The sequence below is a fragment of the Geotrypetes seraphini genome, chromosome 10 (genome assembly GCF_902459505.1).
Source record: "Geotrypetes seraphini chromosome 10, aGeoSer1.1, whole genome shotgun sequence".
In the NCBI taxonomy this organism is placed as follows: domain Eukaryota; kingdom Metazoa; phylum Chordata; class Amphibia; order Gymnophiona; family Dermophiidae; genus Geotrypetes; species Geotrypetes seraphini.
Genome location: NC_047093.1, coordinates 127,382,123 through 127,399,545, shown reverse-complemented (window position 1 = coordinate 127,399,545; position 17,423 = coordinate 127,382,123). Strand labels below are relative to the sequence as shown.

Here is a 17,423-nt window from a genome sequence, read left to right as displayed (position 1 = left end):
TGGCCATGAAAGACAGGCGGAAACTGGGTTTTTATCTAGTCTTGGTGAGAGCAAGAATCCTAGAAAAAAAAAAAAACCCACAACTTTTTGTGCAGGTATGCAACAGGATGAAAAATTATCCTGCAGATGCACAGAGGAGGAGTCAGGAGAGTTGGGGGGGGGGGGGTGTCAAATCCACACATCAATTTCTGCACTTATCCATGGTTCCATACAGGGCAGGATTAACCTTTTCAAAGGCCTTAGGCAAACAAACATGTAGGGGCCCCCCTGATAATATAAATATCTCTGAAAACCCTAACAAACAGGGCCCAATGTGACTTTGACTGCAGAGAAAACGCAGGTAAGAAATGTTCAAAGAAGCGAGGGATGAACACAGAAGATTTAGAATCAGAAAATAAGATTAAATATTGAACTAAGGCCAGTACTGGGCAGACTTGCACGGTCTGTGTCTGTGTATGGCCGTTTGGTGGAGGATGGGCTGAGGAGGGCTTCAATGGCTGGGAGGGTGTAGATGGGCTGGAGTAAGTCTTAACAGAGATTTCGGCAGTTGGAACCCAAGCACAGTACCGGGTAAAGCTTTGGATTCTTGCCCAGAAATAGCTAAGAAGAAAAAAAAAATTTTAATTGAATCAGGTTGGGCAGACTGGATGGACCATTCGGGTCTTTATCTGCCGTCATCTACTATGTTACTATGTTACTATGTTGCTCGCCAACTCGTAGGACAATGAAGGAGTGAGAAGAATAGACAGATAGCTTTAGTCCTGTACTACCACCAGTCTTTCTTATACCAGCAGCTGACTTACCAGGGAAAAAAAATCTACCTTGGGAGCCACCGAATTGGCACATCTGAGAGGGCCTCAACTAAACATTTGGACCTTAGATAAGCGCCTGCCTTAAATTGTCCAGCTTCCATTAGTTTACTTATGTGGTAGAACAGAACATGTGGAGGGGCATAATCAAAACATACGTCTAAGTCTGATTCAGATGTATGACGGTGGACACCCAAAGTCGGCAGTGAGGAAATGTCCATTTTCGAAAGGCAAATCAACATGCATCTAGAATATTTTTAATTTTTTTTAAAAATCATCTATCAGGACATCCAGGCAATTGTTCTTCCATTCCGCCAGGACGTCTATCTTTATACCGCATTTTCGACCAAAATTTCATCCCAAGTCCCGAACACTCAGAACAAGACCATTTGGATATAGGAGGGGCCAATCTTCTAATGGACTGGCCACCTAGACATGGCGGGGCAACTTACAGGGCACTGCTATGAACTTTACAAAAAGGGTGCCAGATAAACATCTCACCAGAATTCCCTTATAGGTTATGGTGAGCCCCCCCCCCCTCCAATATCCCCCAAACCCACTATACCCACCTGTCTACAACCCCAATAACCCTTATGGCTGCAGGTGGCACCTATATGCCAGTAGAGGTTTGAGGGGTCTTGGTGGGTGTACATTTTCCACCATAAATGCAGTGGTTAGAGTGGCTTAGGGGCCTGGGTCCTCCTCTCTATGGTTTACTAGCCCACCCACCCCCAGGCTATTTAAGACACCTATGTGCAGCTCTACTAGGCCTTCCTATACCAGGTGCTGATGTTCTGGAGACAGCTATGTACTTTTTTATTCTAATCTTTGTGGGTGTGTGAGGAGGGTCAGTGAACACTGGGGAAGTGTGTGAGACTCTTTACTTTGTCTCTGCAGTGGTTATCTGTCACTTTGGATACCTTTTTGTCATTTATACCTGTTTTCACATCGTCTAACTCACAGCTTTTCAGTTTCGTCCAGGATGTCTAGTAAAACATTCAATTATCCATGCAGGACAACTAAGTCTAGGTCGGCCCACATCCCGCCCTAATCATTCCTCCAAATACGCCCCTTTTAGCTCTGGGTGCATAGTGGCATTCAGAGGCATTAAAAGTCCTGCAATATGTCTAGAAAGTTGGTTTGATTATCGGCACTTGAGCAACCTGTCTTTTAGGTCATAAAAGTGCCGACTTGGGTAAGTTTTTAGACATGTTTAAGTTTTGATTTTGAGCCTCTTAGCCAGATAAATACCAAATTACTTCTAAAACAGATCTAGAAACGTAGAAACATGATGGCAGATAAAGGCCAAATAGCCCATCTGGTCTGCCCATCCACAGAAACCATTATCTCTTCCTCTCTCTAAGAGATCCCACATGCCTATCCCAGGTTTTTTTGAAATAAGACACAGTCTCTATCTCCACCACCTCTACTGGGAGACTGTTCCACGCATCTACCAGCCTTTCTGTAAAAAAGCCTTTCCTTAGATTACTCCTGAGCCTATCACCTCTTAACTTAACTGCTTTAAAGCGCTAAACGGATTTGCCCCTGAATACATAACTGATCTTTTCTCCTTCTTTGCCAACAGACACAAGAGAAGCTCTCATTCCTACTTCGTTTCCCCCCCCCAGTGAGAGGTTGTAACCTGAAAAAACACCATGAACACCTTCTTTCACATCAAGCAGCATTGTGGGGTAAAGACCTAGATCAACACTGCTCGTACGCCGAGAGGCTGGATAGGCTGGGGCTCTTCTCTCTGGAGAAAAGGAGACTCAGGGGAGATATGATAGAGACCTTCAAGATCATGAGGGGCATAGAGAGGGTGGATAGGGACAGATTCTTCAGACTGAAGGGGACAGCAAATACGAGGGGGCATTCTGAGAAACTGAAGGGAGACAGGTTCAAAACAAATGCAAGGAAGTTTTTTTTCCACCCAAAGGGTCGTGGACACTTGGAATGCGCTACCGGAGGAAGTGATCAGGCAGAGTACGGTACAGGGATTCAAGCAGGGATTGGATGGATTCCTGAGGGATAGAGGGATCGTGGGATACTGAGGGAGGAGCTGGGATGTAACACGGGTGTAGGAAGTTAACAAGGAAACGAGTAAACCAACCTGGTCGTGCATGTGTAGACCGGAGGGCTAGGACTTCGATAGGAAGGCAGGACTTAAATGGGAAACCAAGGTGGCAGGGGAGCCCCTTCTGATGATTCAGACAGGTCTTGACCTGTTTTTGGGCCGCCGCGGGAGCGGACTGCTGGGCAGGATGGACCTGTGGTCTGACCCGACAGAGGCACTGCTTATGTTCTTATGTTCTTAACTACTTATGAGGAATTCAGAAAACGTCTAAAAACTCAATTGTTCCTAAAGTATCTAGACAACTGACCCACTCATCTTCTTTCTCCTCCATAGTGATTCCTCTGTCCTATTAATCTCTTTCTCCTCAACAACGCATTTCCGGTCCTATTAACTCTCCTTTCCCCCCCCTCTTAAATTCAATCAATTTGTGCCTCGCTTAATCTATTGTAAACCGCATAGAACTTAACGGTATTGCAGAATATAAACTGTTATTATTATTAACTTCATCCTATGCCCTCTCATTCTAGAGCTTCCTTTCAAATGAAAGAGAGTTGATTCATACACATTTACATCACATAGGCATTTAAATGTCTCTATTTTATTTCCCCTCTCCTGCCTTTCCTCCAAAGTATACAGTTTGAGATCTTTACGACTGTCCCCATATGCCTTATGACAAAGACCACGCACCATTTTAGTAGCTTTCCTCTGGACCAACTCCATCCTTTTTATATCTGTTTGAAAATAGCCCACCCTTTTTTGGCTAAAAGTTCTCTCAGGATTCCACAACTTACATATTTTCAACTGAGTAAAAGGAAGATGACCCCGAGAAGAGTCTTTGGTTGAGATTAGAAACTAAAGTATGCAATGTATTTTCAAAATTTCCATATGTGTTTACTCAGATTTGGCCTGCAGAAAAAAAAAACTGGTAGAAAGTCCATAATTCAACTGCAGCCATGGACAATTTTTAAAGAATTTTCCTACTGAAAATTTGTAAAAATTCTACAGTTTAAGAACATAAGAACATAAGAAATGCCTCTGCTGGGTCAGACCCGAGGTCCATCGTGCCCAGCAGTCCGCTCACGCGGCGGCCCAACAGGTCCAGGACCTGTGCAGTAATCTTCTATCTATACCCCTCTATCCTGAATGTTTCATCTGGTTGGGCTATTTTGAAGACGGTTCCTGAGTGAACAGACCTCTAAATGAACTTTTTATATTGATTGTTTCACGTTCCAGAATGAGAAAGATGCAAATAATACCCATTTCTTACCTGTGCTGGGGCTTTAGGCCATAATTTGCATGGTCAAATCTTCGATTTAACTTCAGTTCTGCCATCCAGTTTACCAGAGATGATGGTAAAGTATGTTTCATGGCGTTCAGAAAGCGAGTTGTGCCCAACAAATCTATTGGATAGCCATAATCTGCAACCCGATTCAATATCCATGAACCATGCCTGGTGCTGAGAAAGACCTGGGTGTAAAGTGACAGAACTGCTTTCAACATTTTGTTCTATGCCAGGGCTATTCAATTCTGGTCCTAGAGGTCCACAGTGTAGGTAATTATTCTGGACTCGTCTTCTAGGAATATGAAAGCACTTCAGCTATCCCTGTGATTCTAGAATTTCTGCCTTAAAAAAGAAGATAATGCCGGTGTGGAATTATATATTATTTATTAGATAAAAATATTTAGAAATATGGCAAGCAGCTACAAAATTAGCTACATAAATATACTAATGATTACACAAAAATATATGTAGATGTGGAAGGGCATAATCAAAATTCTGTAGATGTCCAAACGGGCATGCACAACTCTGTATGTCCAACATTTTGTGTCCATAATTGGTAAGACATGTTATGAAAAATATGCCTTCTGATTATGGTGCAACTAAACGTCTAGAAGATCGCCTTGTAAATAGCATTCTGCCATGTGTCTGAATCTATCGATTATGCAGCCTTCAATGCGTCTAAGTGTAGACATAAGAACATAAGAATTGCCGCTGCTGGGTCAGACCAGTGGTCCATCATGCCCAGAAGTCGGCTCACGCGGCGGCTCTTTGGTAAAAGACCAGCTCCCTAACTGAGACTAGCCTTACCTGCATACGTTCCGGTTCAGCAGGAACTTGTCTAACTTTGTCTTGAATTCACGGAAGGTGTTTTCCCCTATGACAGACTCCATATAGGAGTGGCCATTATACGGCGTACTGGTCATTCTACTAGATGTGTTGATGTCACTGTGCTAGCATCTCAATGTCCTATATGTGGAATCCGAATCATTGTGGGTGTTAGGGGTTGTTAGTGGTGTGAGGAGTGGTGGTGTAAAAAAAAAAAAAATTGAGTCCTGACTGAAGGAGTGATAGTGTGAGTGAGTGTGAGAGAGCCTGTTTGTGTGATAGAAGTGTAGGAAGAAAAGGTATGATTGAGAGGGTGAGTGCTCCCCCAGAGTGTCTCAGTGAGAGTGAGTGAGGGAGTGAATCTGCGTGTGAGAGGTGTGATGGGGGAGAGGAGAGACTGCAATGTGTGTTTTGGTGAGGCCTTTCAGTGGTGTAGAGTCCCCTGTCACTTCCATATAGGGTATCGATTAGAGTAGTAAGGAGAGGAGAGAGCCCAACTACACCTGGTGCCTGGTAGGGCTCTGTCTCTGGTAATGAAGGCATATCTTTGAGCACCATGGCCAGAGGCCCCTCCACAATGTCTCTATGAGGGCCTGGAGACACATCTGAAGCACCCTCCGTAGGTGAGTGTCACCAGTGCCCTCTGCAATCCAAGTCAGCATAACACCAATGGCCTCCTAATATGAGGGGGCCCCAATTAAATGAGCCCTGACCTTCAAGAAGCCTCTTCTTAGTTGTCTAACACCACATATGGATCACTGCACAGCATTTCCCCATTGCAGAAAAGGTAAAATGTGACCTTTCCCTGTCTCTTTGACATTACCAAGAAGGCATAGGACAAAATAAGTCTTGAAGAATCTATGAATAGGAAAATAAAAACTTCATATATTAACCTGCATTGGTTGTATAGCTGTATTATTCAATGGGAACCTTTACGGTACATTATCATGTTCCCATTACAGCACCAGCAGATCCTAACACCTAATATGACACATATCTTCTGAAGGCGGCCTCCCCATTGTTACATTAACTTCAGTACTGATAATGATAATGTATGTGAAGGCAAGCGAGCCCAATCCCCACCCAATTATGTCTTGCAGCTGCTTCGGCGTCTATCAGGATTTCAAATACCCCAGGCGGCAATCTCTCTTTTTAATATTTAATAAGTACAATTAAGAATTACAAAAAAGAACTTGTGTTTGATACACAAAAGAGTGCCGCTTCTGATGGCGTTGGCTGGTTAAACAATAAAAAGAGTTAATTGAGAGGAAAAAGCTTGGGATGAAGAGGTATTGAAGAGATATTGAAAATGTCATAGAAAAACATTTGTATAATTAATGAGTCGATTAGAAGATTAATACAGGTCATAGATGTGTATATTGGACAAGTTAAAATGTAGGCCAGCTTTTTACAGGCCTACATTTAAGGTGGCTTTCTCTGCCTACAGAGATGCATAGGGACGCTTACGGATGCCCAAGACACACCAACACCGGCCTTAGGCGTCAGTAGGCATGCCTAGACACCTCCATAGGCAGGAGTCAGACCCTTGTTGCCCTTTGCGGCATGGATTTTTTATTTAATGTGTGTCCCGATTGGCTGGTGAAATGGCAGTAGAAATGATCAAGAAGGGAATCACGAACAGATCGGGGAAGATTATCATGCCACTGTACTGGGCCATGGTGCGCCCCCACCTGGAATACTGCATTCAACACTAGTCGCCGTACATGAAAAGGGACATAGTACTACTTGAAAGGGTCCAGAGAAGAGCGACTAAAATGGTTAAGGGGCTGGAGGAGTTGCCGTACAGTGAGAGATTAGAGAAACTGGGCCTCTTCGCCCTTGAAAAGAGGAGACTGAGAGGGGACATGATCGAAACATTCAAAATGCTGAAGGGAATAGACTTAGTAGATAAAGACAGGTTGTTCACCCTCTCCATGATCGAGAGAACGAGAGGGCACTCTCTAAAGTTAAAAGGGAATAGATTCCGTACAAACATAAGGAAGTTTTTCTTCACCCAGAGAGTGGTAGAAAACTGGAACGCTCTTCCGGAGGCTGTTATAGGAGAAAACACCCTTCAGGGATTCAAGAAGAGGTTAGATAAGTTCCTGCTGGACTTAGAACGTATGCAGGTAAGGCTAGACTCAAATAGGGCACTGGTATTTGACCTAAGGGCCACCGCACGAGTGCACTGCTGGGCACGATGGACCACTGGTCTGACCCAGCAGCAGCAATTCTTATATTCTTATGCCATTTGTAGAATCAGCGCCTGAGTGAACACATAGGACCTCTCATCAAATGGGAGATAATCATACATGTGGCATTCAGTGCAAAATACTGTGCAACTCCCATCTCGCTGTTGGACTATTATCTGTATCTTAATATTGGTGATTTCTTTAGTTATTTTAGAATGCTAGGGGGAGTAGGGATGCCTAAAATAACACAAGGGACCTTAAGACTATTTGTTATATTTTATTTTATTTGCTATTATTTTATTTTATTAATTATTTATATTTGTTATTATTTTATTTGTGTTTGCTTCTCACTAAACTTTGAATAATTACTATTTACGATGAATCGCATCCTGAAAAAAAAAATGCCCTGTGATGAAAAATGTTCTCTTAATGAAGCGATGTGCCTGGGGTGGATGGAAAATAAAACTAAATTAAGACCTGCTAAGCTGTTTAATATCTACCATTTCATGCTGTAGATTTAACTTTTAAACTATAGCAAAAGAATTTAGACATGATAAGCTATCTAATACCTCTGCCTTTTAATACTCTTAGAGCAGTGGTCTCAAACCCGTGGCCCGGGGGCCACATGCGGCCCGCCAGGTACTATTTTGAGGCCCTCAGTATGTTTATCGTAATCACAAAAGTAAAATAAAACAGCTTCTCGATCATATGTCTCTTTAGCTATAAATGACAATATTATTATTAAGACTTAGCCAAAAGGAAAGATTTATAAACTATAAAGAGTTTTACCTCATGCATAACTGTCATTTCTTTCATAAGACATTAACTATTTTTTCTGAGGCCCTCCAAGTACCGACAAATCCAAAATTTGGCCCTGAAAAGGGTTTGAGTTTGAGACCACTGCTCTAAGGCTATAACAACTGAGTTCAACCTAAGGCAAAAGAATCTTAAATTCTTTAAACAAGCTAATAAATATATTATTTGGGGGTTTTTAAATAACATCCAAAAGATTTTATTGATATATATATCAAATTTTGTGTAAGTTGATAACTTCTAGTTAGCTACCAAGTCTTGCATGCAGAATATGTGTTTACATATATCTCTTATAAGCCAAACCTGCTGTGCAGTGCGACTCAGTTCCACAGAAATATCCCCACCAGAGTTCCCAATTCCAATCACAATGATTCTCTTTCCCTGGAATTCTTCTGGGTTCTTGTAATCTCGACTGTGAAAGTACTGACCCTTGAACGTCTCTATACCTTGGGAGATAATGGCATTAAAACATAAGGCCCCAAACTCATCAACTGGGACAAATATATCTCTTTGGGTAGATCAAAATCTACAAACTGGCTTAAATATAACAAGATCACCCATATAGTTGTCCCGATATAACTAGATCTATATATGCTCAGAACCAATAAAGTAGAGAAATCATAACTGGGGATTATCCCCTAAATGTGCCTCTCTTGGTCAATCACAGCATTTAAAATTAACATATTCTTCTATGCTGCTGATGTGCTCAACTCGGTGCAGTTCTTATCATCATAAATATATAAAGGTTTATGCACTTAGCTGAAGGAGTTTTGAAGGCTTGTGGTTCCTGACGCGTATCGCCAGGCCAGCTTCCTCGGAGAATCCACTTCTGCGTGACTAGAGTGACCACAACGGTCCACTGATTTATCTCAGGTTCTTCATACTGCTTTCCAGTCATGCAGAAGTGCGTTCTCTGAGGAAGCTGGTCTGGCGATACGTCTAAATTTGGAATCCAAGTGCAACTTTTAAAAAAATTTGCTTAATTGGTGAGGTAATTGACCAAGTCAGTTTTCAGCCAATCAAAATAAAAAAAATAAATGAATAATTAAGAGTTTGGCGCCAAGCTCTTAGGATGCCTGGCGATGCCTACGTCGAGGGCCCTCCGACACCTATCTGAAAATCAGGCATGGTTAGGAGCAGAGAATAGGTGTGGTTGACTTTAGCATCGCTAGGCATCTAAGTTAGGTACTGGTAAATTAGGTCAAGGAATATCTGGCCTAATATAACGGTGCCTACCTCCAGGACACCTAGCGATGCCTAAGCACATCTAGGAATTGCTAAGTGGGATTTTATAACTGGCACCTAGTGGTTGATTATAGGTGTCACTTGGCTTACTTGTCAATGTAGGCGCCATTTATAGAATCTGGTTTTGGATGATTTATATATGATATATACTCTTTGACCCCTGAGGCAGGCTCAATTGGGCCAGAACACGGACCATGTTGGATTCTATTGATATATTATAATAAAGATCAATCTGAAGAGCTAAAGGATTGTCCAGAGCAATACATTTGAGAAATACCTTATATATATTGGTTGAATATCCCATGATTCACCTCCTACTTTTTTGGGTTGTCTTGACATTTTCATAGGGTTTGTACCAGAAGAACCAAAACCTGGATCACAACTTGAAATGTTTCAAATCAAAGGATATCCTTGCTATCACACACAATAAAATCTAGTTCCTTCAGTTTCTTCTAAATATATTTTATTTACTTTGTCACAAAAGCTTGCCTGCTTACCTGGAAAAGAGGCCAGTGGTAAATGAGGGTCTGTATGATGACCACTGCAAACCAAAATAGCATCAAAAATGGTCGATTCCTGTTTCCCATCTGCCTCTGTAACAACATCCCATTGACCAGTCTGGGAGAAATCTGGGCGTTTTCTTATAGAACGAACAAGGGTCTAAATGAAAAGAGAGAAGCCAATATTATGAGGTGGGCATTCTAAGGATTTATCCAGTCATTTTACCTAGATAAATCTTGAAAAGAAAAATTTTGGTCTTACCTGCCAATCTTTCCCGGAATCCAACCAGTCCAGTCCAGAATGTATGGTTTATGCCCTTTAGCCAGAAGTTAAAGATAGAGACCAAAGAGCTGTGAGCTCTTTCCTATAAGAGGCACTGTGTAACATTGGCTCACCACATCTTAAATTGACCAGGAAGCTACTAATGTAACTGACAATCCAGGTAACAGAAAATAGTAAACAGGTAATAGGGTTAGTTTCTGGACTGAACTGTTTGACTCAAGGAATGAAAATTAAAGAGTAAGACCAAATTTTTCCTTCCTTTTTGTTCACCAGATCAGTCTAGTATATATGGGATATAGCAAACCAATCCATACTTTGAATGGGATGATGCAACCTCTGCAGCTAGGACTCTAGCTCAAAAAGTTGCATCCTCCTTGGCGTAAATATCCAAGCTATAAAGCTTGGGAAAGGACTGCAAGGAAAACCAAGTGGTGTTCGACATACCTCATCAGGAGAAACTGACAGCTATTCTGCCCAAGATATGGCCATACCCTTGGTTGAATGTGCATAAAGGCACTCAGGAGATCCTTGACCTTTGAATACATAAGCCAATATGATCACCTTCTTCAGCCACTGTGTAATAGTCAGTTTTTTTAGCAGCTTCACCTTTCTTGGATCTGTTAAACAACACAATTATGGAGTCTGACCTGTGAAAACTGTTCGTGAGTTCCAAGTATTGCAACAGCACTCTACAGACACCCAAGAGCCAAAGAAGACTACAGCTATCACCTCGGTCTTCACAATTAAAACAAAATAATGCCACCACTTGATTCATATGAAACGGGGAAATTATTTTGGGGAGAGAGGAAGGAATTATCTTAACCAAAGCTCTGCTTCTTTAAAACACAAGAAAGCTTTCTGGAAGGACAAGACTTGCAGTTCTGGAACAGATAGCGACCAGAATCACCACCTTCAACGTAAGATCTTTCAAGGATGTCTTCTTTAGTGTTCATAAGAAGCTGCTGTCAAAGCCCAAAGGACCAAACTGAAACTCCATGTTGGGATCGCGAAACAATTCAGAGGACGCACATACGCCATGCATTTAAGGAAACACACAGAATTCAGAATTCAGATGTGATCTTAATGCAGCCCAGGCAATTCTGGTAACAAGCCAAAGCTGCTATCTGAACCTTCAAAGAGACCTGGGCTATGCTCTTTTTCGGGCTGTCCTGTAGAAACGAGAAAATCTGGGCAATAGAAACCTGAAATGGGCAAAATATTCTCTTTGTATACCTTGCTTCAAAGACCATCCAAATTCGAGCATAGGTTCATGAGATAAAGCATTTCTTAGCCTACAAGAGAATTGTACTCACTCTGTTCATATAACCTCTAGCCTTCGAAAACCGGGTGGGCGACAATACGCATATACTGTATGTGCCATCTACGGTTCATAGACAAGTCGGCGAAAGACAAAGGCGCGCGCCGACAACTGAGCGCAAGATGGAGGCGCGCGCCGAAGAAAATTACAGTTTTTAGGGGCTCCGACGGGGGGTTTTGTTGGGGAGCCCCCCCAGTTAACTTAATAGAGATCGCGCCGGCGTTGGGGGGGGGTTTGGGGGGTTGTTACCCTCCACATTTTACTGTAAACTTAACTTTTTCCCTAAAAACAGGGAAAAAGTGAAGTTTTCAGTAAAATGTGGGGGGTTACAACCCCCCACAACACCCCCACAACGCGGCGTGATCTCTATTAAGACGCCCCCCCCGTCGGAGCCGTAAAAACAGTAATGTTGTGTGGTGCGCACCTCCGCGCTGCGCTCAATTGTCTGCGCGCGCCTTTGTCCCGGCACGCTTTTGACCTGACACCGCCATCTACAGGTATTCCCGGGGCATAGCGCAGGGGCTGAGTTACCACGTGCGAATGCATTTATAAAATATGTGAGAACACAATTAGAGAGTCATTTTGTAAAGTCATTATTGCAAGTAGGTGGTCAAACTGCTAGACTGGCAGAGTAAGGGCTAGACAAGAAAAGAAATAAACAGCAGATGGGGAGCTAAAGATATAGAAAAGTGATATTATGGAACGGTGCTTACCTTGAAGTGAATGTACTTCAGAAGGTTGAAGTGTTTCGCATAGATCCTGAAGTATTCGAGGATCTTGGAATTGTGCATATAATTTGGATAATCATCTGGGATGGGAAAGTCACTGAAACACATCATCTCCTTGGAGGTGTTGATGATCACAGACCTATAGATACTTGCTCTCCCTTCTTCAGGGGCTTCCTGGGATTATAAGAACATAAGAACATAAGCATTGCCTCTGTCGGGTCAGACCATGGGTCCATCATGCCCAGCAGTTCGCTCCTGCGGCGGCCCCCCCAGGTCCATGACCTGTAAGTGATCTTTTACTTAAAACATGTTATTCCCTAACTGTTAAATATCCTGTATAGTAACCCTCTAACTATACTCTTCAATCCACTTTTCCTTCAGGAAATCATCTAACCCCATTTTGAAACCCATAATCGTACTCTGCCCTACCACCTCCTCTGGAAGCGCATTCCAGGTGTCCACCACCCTCTGAGTGAAGAAGAACTTCCTAGCATTTGTTCTGAATCTGTCTCCTTTCAATTTTTCTGAATGCCCTCTTCAACAGAAATCGAAATGCAACAGAAATCGAAATGACCCCAAAAAGTAACAAAACTAAAAATTCATTCATAATGCTACATGCATATGATCTTGAAAAATAGATTATCTGTTATACCTTAAATCAGGGGTGTCAAAGTCCCTCTTCGAGGGCCGCAATCCAGTCGGGTTTTCAGGATTTCCCCAATGAACATGCATGAGATCTATTTGCATGCACTGCTTTCATTGTATGCTAATAGATCTCATGCATATTCACTGGTGGAAATCCTGAAAACCCGACTGGATTGCGGCCCTCAAGGAGGGACTTTGACACCCCTGCCTTAAATAGTCCACTCGCAGACCTCAGCGGTGCTGCAGATCAAAAACATCAACCTCTTCATCGGTCTATTTATTTAAATATTTTAAATATTCTGTTAAAGTGCTTATTAGTGCTTTCTATTCAATCAATATCTTTTAAATAGATACTCGTCTTTATAAACGCGGCTAGGGGGTTCATATTCCAACATAGGACTATGTTTCGCTACAGGTTGTTTCAAGGAATTCCTACTTTAAATTGCCCCATTCCATGTTACCCGCGTTGATAACAGATAGAGAACTACAACGCGGGTAACATGGAATGGGCAATTTAAAGGGGGAATTCCTTGAAACAGCCTGTGGCGAAACATGCATTTGGAGTGGCCTAAAACTCTGATTGGCCAGATACCTAAAGACACTCCTATGGCCTCTTCCTTCGGCCCCAAATCCATTAAACCGGATGACAATAACGAAGACAAGCTGTGGGGCTTTCCCTCTTGCTTGCGTCACTTTAGGCTCTGCCAGACTCGATCCCTCCCACCTCTGACGTGACTTCCTATTTCTAAGTGGCAGGATCAAGACTGGCCGAGATTATAGCAATGCAGGCAAGAGGGAAGCTCCCAAGGCTTTTGTCTTTGTTACTATTGCCCGGTTTAGCAGGATCAGAGCCGAAGGCAGGGCTGATGGCAACTGAATGTTGGAAGAGACAAAGGATCAAGGGAGGAAAATAAAGATGCTGGATCTGGGGGAGAGTGAAAAATGTGATATGTTTGTTATGAGAAGGAGGATGCTAGACAGATTTGCATGCACACGTCTAGATATTACCACTAGACACCATGGTCTGTTTGAATGGCTTAAAGCAGGGGTCTCAAAGTCCCTCCTTGAGGGCCACAATCCAGTCATGTTTTCAGAATTTCCCCAATGAATATGCATGAGATCTATGTGTATGCACTGCTTTCAATGCATATTCATAGGGAAAATCCTGAAAACCCAACTGGATTGCGGCCCTCGAGGACTGGAGTTGCCCACCTCTGCTCTAGATCCAACCAATATGAAGAACCTAGATCAGGGGTCCCCAAAGTCCCTCCTTGAGGGCCGAATCCAGTCGGGTTTTCAGGATTTTCTCAATGAATATGCATGAGATCTATGTGCATGCACTGCTTTCAATGCATATTCATAGGGAAAATCCTGAAAACCCAACTGGATTGCGGCCCTCGAGGACTGGAGTTGCCCACCTCTGCTCTAGATCCAACCAATATGAAGAACCTAGATCAGGGGTCCCCAAAGTCCCTCCTTGAGGGCCGAATCCAGTTGGGTTTTCAGGATTTTCTCAATGAATATGCATGAGATCTATGTGCATGCACTGCTTTCAATGCATATTCATTGGGGAAATCCTGAAAACCTAACTGGAATACGGCTCTCGAGGAGGGACTTTGAGATCCCTGGCTTAAAGCCTTGGAAGAAAATCTATGTAAAGTTCAATGGGTGAAACATGGCGGTGTATCTATCTCTGTGTGAGGCGAGACCATTCAGCTAAGTACTTTTTAGTACTTAATTATTAAATGATAAATAAGTTAACAATTAAAAAGTAGCATAAAATTGATCCAGTGACGATTTTGAGCATAAAGCCACATACTATGAGAATTATTTGAGTGGGTGGTGGCCCCGCTGAGGATCTGGGAGGCTGATATATACAGTAATAAGGAGCATAATGAATGCTGATCACATCAAGCATTTTGAAGTGGTATTTTAGATATTAGCACTTGCATGACTATGTGTGCACTTATCCATGTGAATGAAACAAGGCACTTAAGCGCCTTCTCAACGTACACATGGCGTACAATTTCAAGGGAGGGGGATGTGCACATGGATGAAGCATGGGTGGCACAAGGGCAGGGATCCTACTTACATGCATAACTCACAGAATACTGTCATTTACTTGGGTCCCAGCCATATTTAGGTGCCCACACATATGCCAGCTTTAAGACGGTGTAAATTACGGTGTCTTGATAATGAGATTTACTATTATTCTATAATGGATTCTGGGTACCTAGGGATAGATTCACTAAGCAAACCGATCGTGTACCGGCCCGATTCACTTACCTCTCTGCCGATCTGCACATGCAAATGAGGGAAACGGCATGCAAAGTAGGCAGGGATGCGATTCACATGAACAAATTTTGCAAACCGACTGAGCTGGCCGATCAACCCAAGAAACGACTGCTGGGGACCAGTCGCAAACGTCCTTTCTGACTCTCCAGCTCTATTGCCACTCTGCTCTCTGCTGCCCCGAATATTTATCTCTCTGTCCCGAATTTCTCCTGCCCCCCCCCCCCTCCCGACTCTCCTGCTCTTCCCCGCACTTTGAGCCCTTGGTTTTAATTCGCGGGTTTAAAGCGGGTTAAAACCATGGGCTTGCTGGGTTGTAAAACAAAACAAAAAAAAATTGCGGCTTTGACAGCTCTTAGACGCTTGCACAGACCGTCTACAGATGGTCTGCGCATGTGTCGGGATCGTTCTCTAGCGATCCGAGTGGTGAGTGGGGGGCGTGTCAACGATTGTCTCCATTTGCATGCCGGCCTTTTGTGAATTCGTCAGCCTGCATGCAATCGGGCACGGATCGGACACGGAATCGGGGGTAAGTGAATCTAGCCCCTAGAATCCTACTGTGTGGCCTTGGTGTGCCTATATGAAGGCGTCCAATTACAGAATTGCCCCCACACTGTATTCGTTTTTGGCATACTGAATATTTACAAATAATAATAACACATATTTTAAAGAATATGGTATGGTTTTAAAAGTACTTATTTTACATTTTATTATTATTTTTTCTTTATTTAAAATCACAATGGTTGAATAGTGCCAGGGTCACTGGATTTGTAGGGCGCTATGTCTGTGAGGTCAGCCAGATAAAAAGTCTAGAAGATCACTGTTCAGTCTGATATGAATTGCTGGGTCACTTACTTTAAACTTCCAAAGCCCGCCAATATCATCTGTTCTCTCGAAGCAGGTGGGCTCAAGCCCCTCATCCAAGCAGCATTTGATAGACACGAGCCCACTGGCCCCAGCTCCAATCACTGCAACTCTCTTCGCCATGGTGCCCTGTGTCAAAGTAATGTTACAAGCAGCAAAAACATTTTAAAAATGTGACTATCGGATGACTTTTTAGTTATTACACTGATCAGCCTGATAGTAAAACTATCAACTAGGTTTTGCAAGTAAGTTGATTCTTGTCTTTAACATGTGGCCCGTCTTCCAAAATCAGCATCTTTCTTCAATGTTCTCTATGGAATGACTTAGATAATTTATATGCTTTTCTCTAATGAAGCATAATTCTATGGTAGATGTTACAGAAAAGAATCAATTCACAATGACATCACATCAGATGCTACAAAGCAACGACCCACAGGTAACATCACACCTGCTATTTGTAGATGATGTCTACGGTTCCAATGATCAAAATTTGGTAGAACAACTGTTTAATAAAAGCTTTTCAGAAGACATCAGGATACTTTTTGGCCTGGATAAATGTGCTAAGGACAAAAACTGAGTAAAACTAAAATGCTCTCTGATTGGCCATCAAGGAATTTGAACAGGAAGGGGTAAATATATATCTAAGAGTAGAGGAAGTAGTAACAGTCCAGCACAAAGTACAGAGAGAAAAGGCCAGCCGGAAATTGCTACTGAAAAGTGCTCTAACGTCAAGAAATAAGATACAAGCCATCAATCAGCTTGTGATTCTTGTACTCTCGTGCATCTTTGGAATTCTGGATTGGCCACTTACATAGCTTGAAAAACTGGATGTACAAAACAAGAAAACTACATGCTCACAAAGTAGTCTGTAAGAATCAGTGTATGCCAAGACTGGGCTTCATAGATTTACGTAAATTATACAGATAGAGAGCTCCCATCTGTATGAAAAGATTAACTCTTGGCTTGACGCACACAAGCTTTCCTTGAACATAAATAAGTCGAAATTAATGATTTTTCCATTCAAAGATGGCCTTTCACTTCAATCCCCTCTTACACTTAAAAGTGGTACCTTCTTTAAAATTATTGGAGGTTACATTCGATAGTAAATTTACGTACCACTTGCATATTAGTACAATCGTCCAACGTTGTTTCCATCGATTACGTCTTAGCAAAATTGTAAGAGCCCTCATCCCTGAACATTTTAATCCATTCCCTTGCTATCTCGTGCATAGATTACTGTAATGCCCTCCTCAAAGGCATTACGAAAAAGGAAATAAGAAGACTCCAAAGAGTACAAAACACTGCAGTAAAAATCATATTTAACGCAAAAAAAAATATGACCATGTTACTCCTCTTTTACAGAAAGCTCATTGGTTATCAATAGAACATAGGATCACCTACAAAATTCTTTTACTTACCTTGAACCAGCTTGAATTTATAAACAACTTATTCTATACAATCAAACTAGGACTTTAAGATCTACTGCTCACAACCTTCTTACATTCTCTCACTGAAATATATCAGTACAATGAGGACCACAATTTTCTCCGTTT

The 17,423-nt window shown here is 42.3% G+C and overlaps 1 protein-coding gene across 5 annotated transcripts in view; it reads right to left on the bottom strand.

The window, feature by feature from the left end:
• The window catches only part of LOC117368357 (dimethylaniline monooxygenase [N-oxide-forming] 5-like), a 34,464-nt gene that overhangs the window by 11,180 nt on the left and 5,861 nt on the right, over positions 1-17,423 (bottom strand). For all 5 annotated transcript variants that reach the window (XR_004540949.1, XM_033961943.1, XM_033961945.1 and 2 more), the window contains exons 2-6: positions 15,862-15,999; positions 12,055-12,243; positions 9,738-9,900; positions 8,299-8,441; positions 4,151-4,350 (exon numbers count right to left, since the gene is read on the bottom strand). Coding sequence is in view for 4 of the 5 variants with exons in the window: in XM_033961943.1 (XP_033817834.1) it covers positions 4,151-4,350; positions 8,299-8,441; positions 9,738-9,900; positions 12,055-12,243; positions 15,862-15,993 (827 nt within the window). In the remaining variant the exon portion in view is untranslated. The remainder of the gene's footprint in view (positions 1-4,150; positions 4,351-8,298; positions 8,442-9,737; positions 9,901-12,054; positions 12,244-15,861; positions 16,000-17,423) is intronic.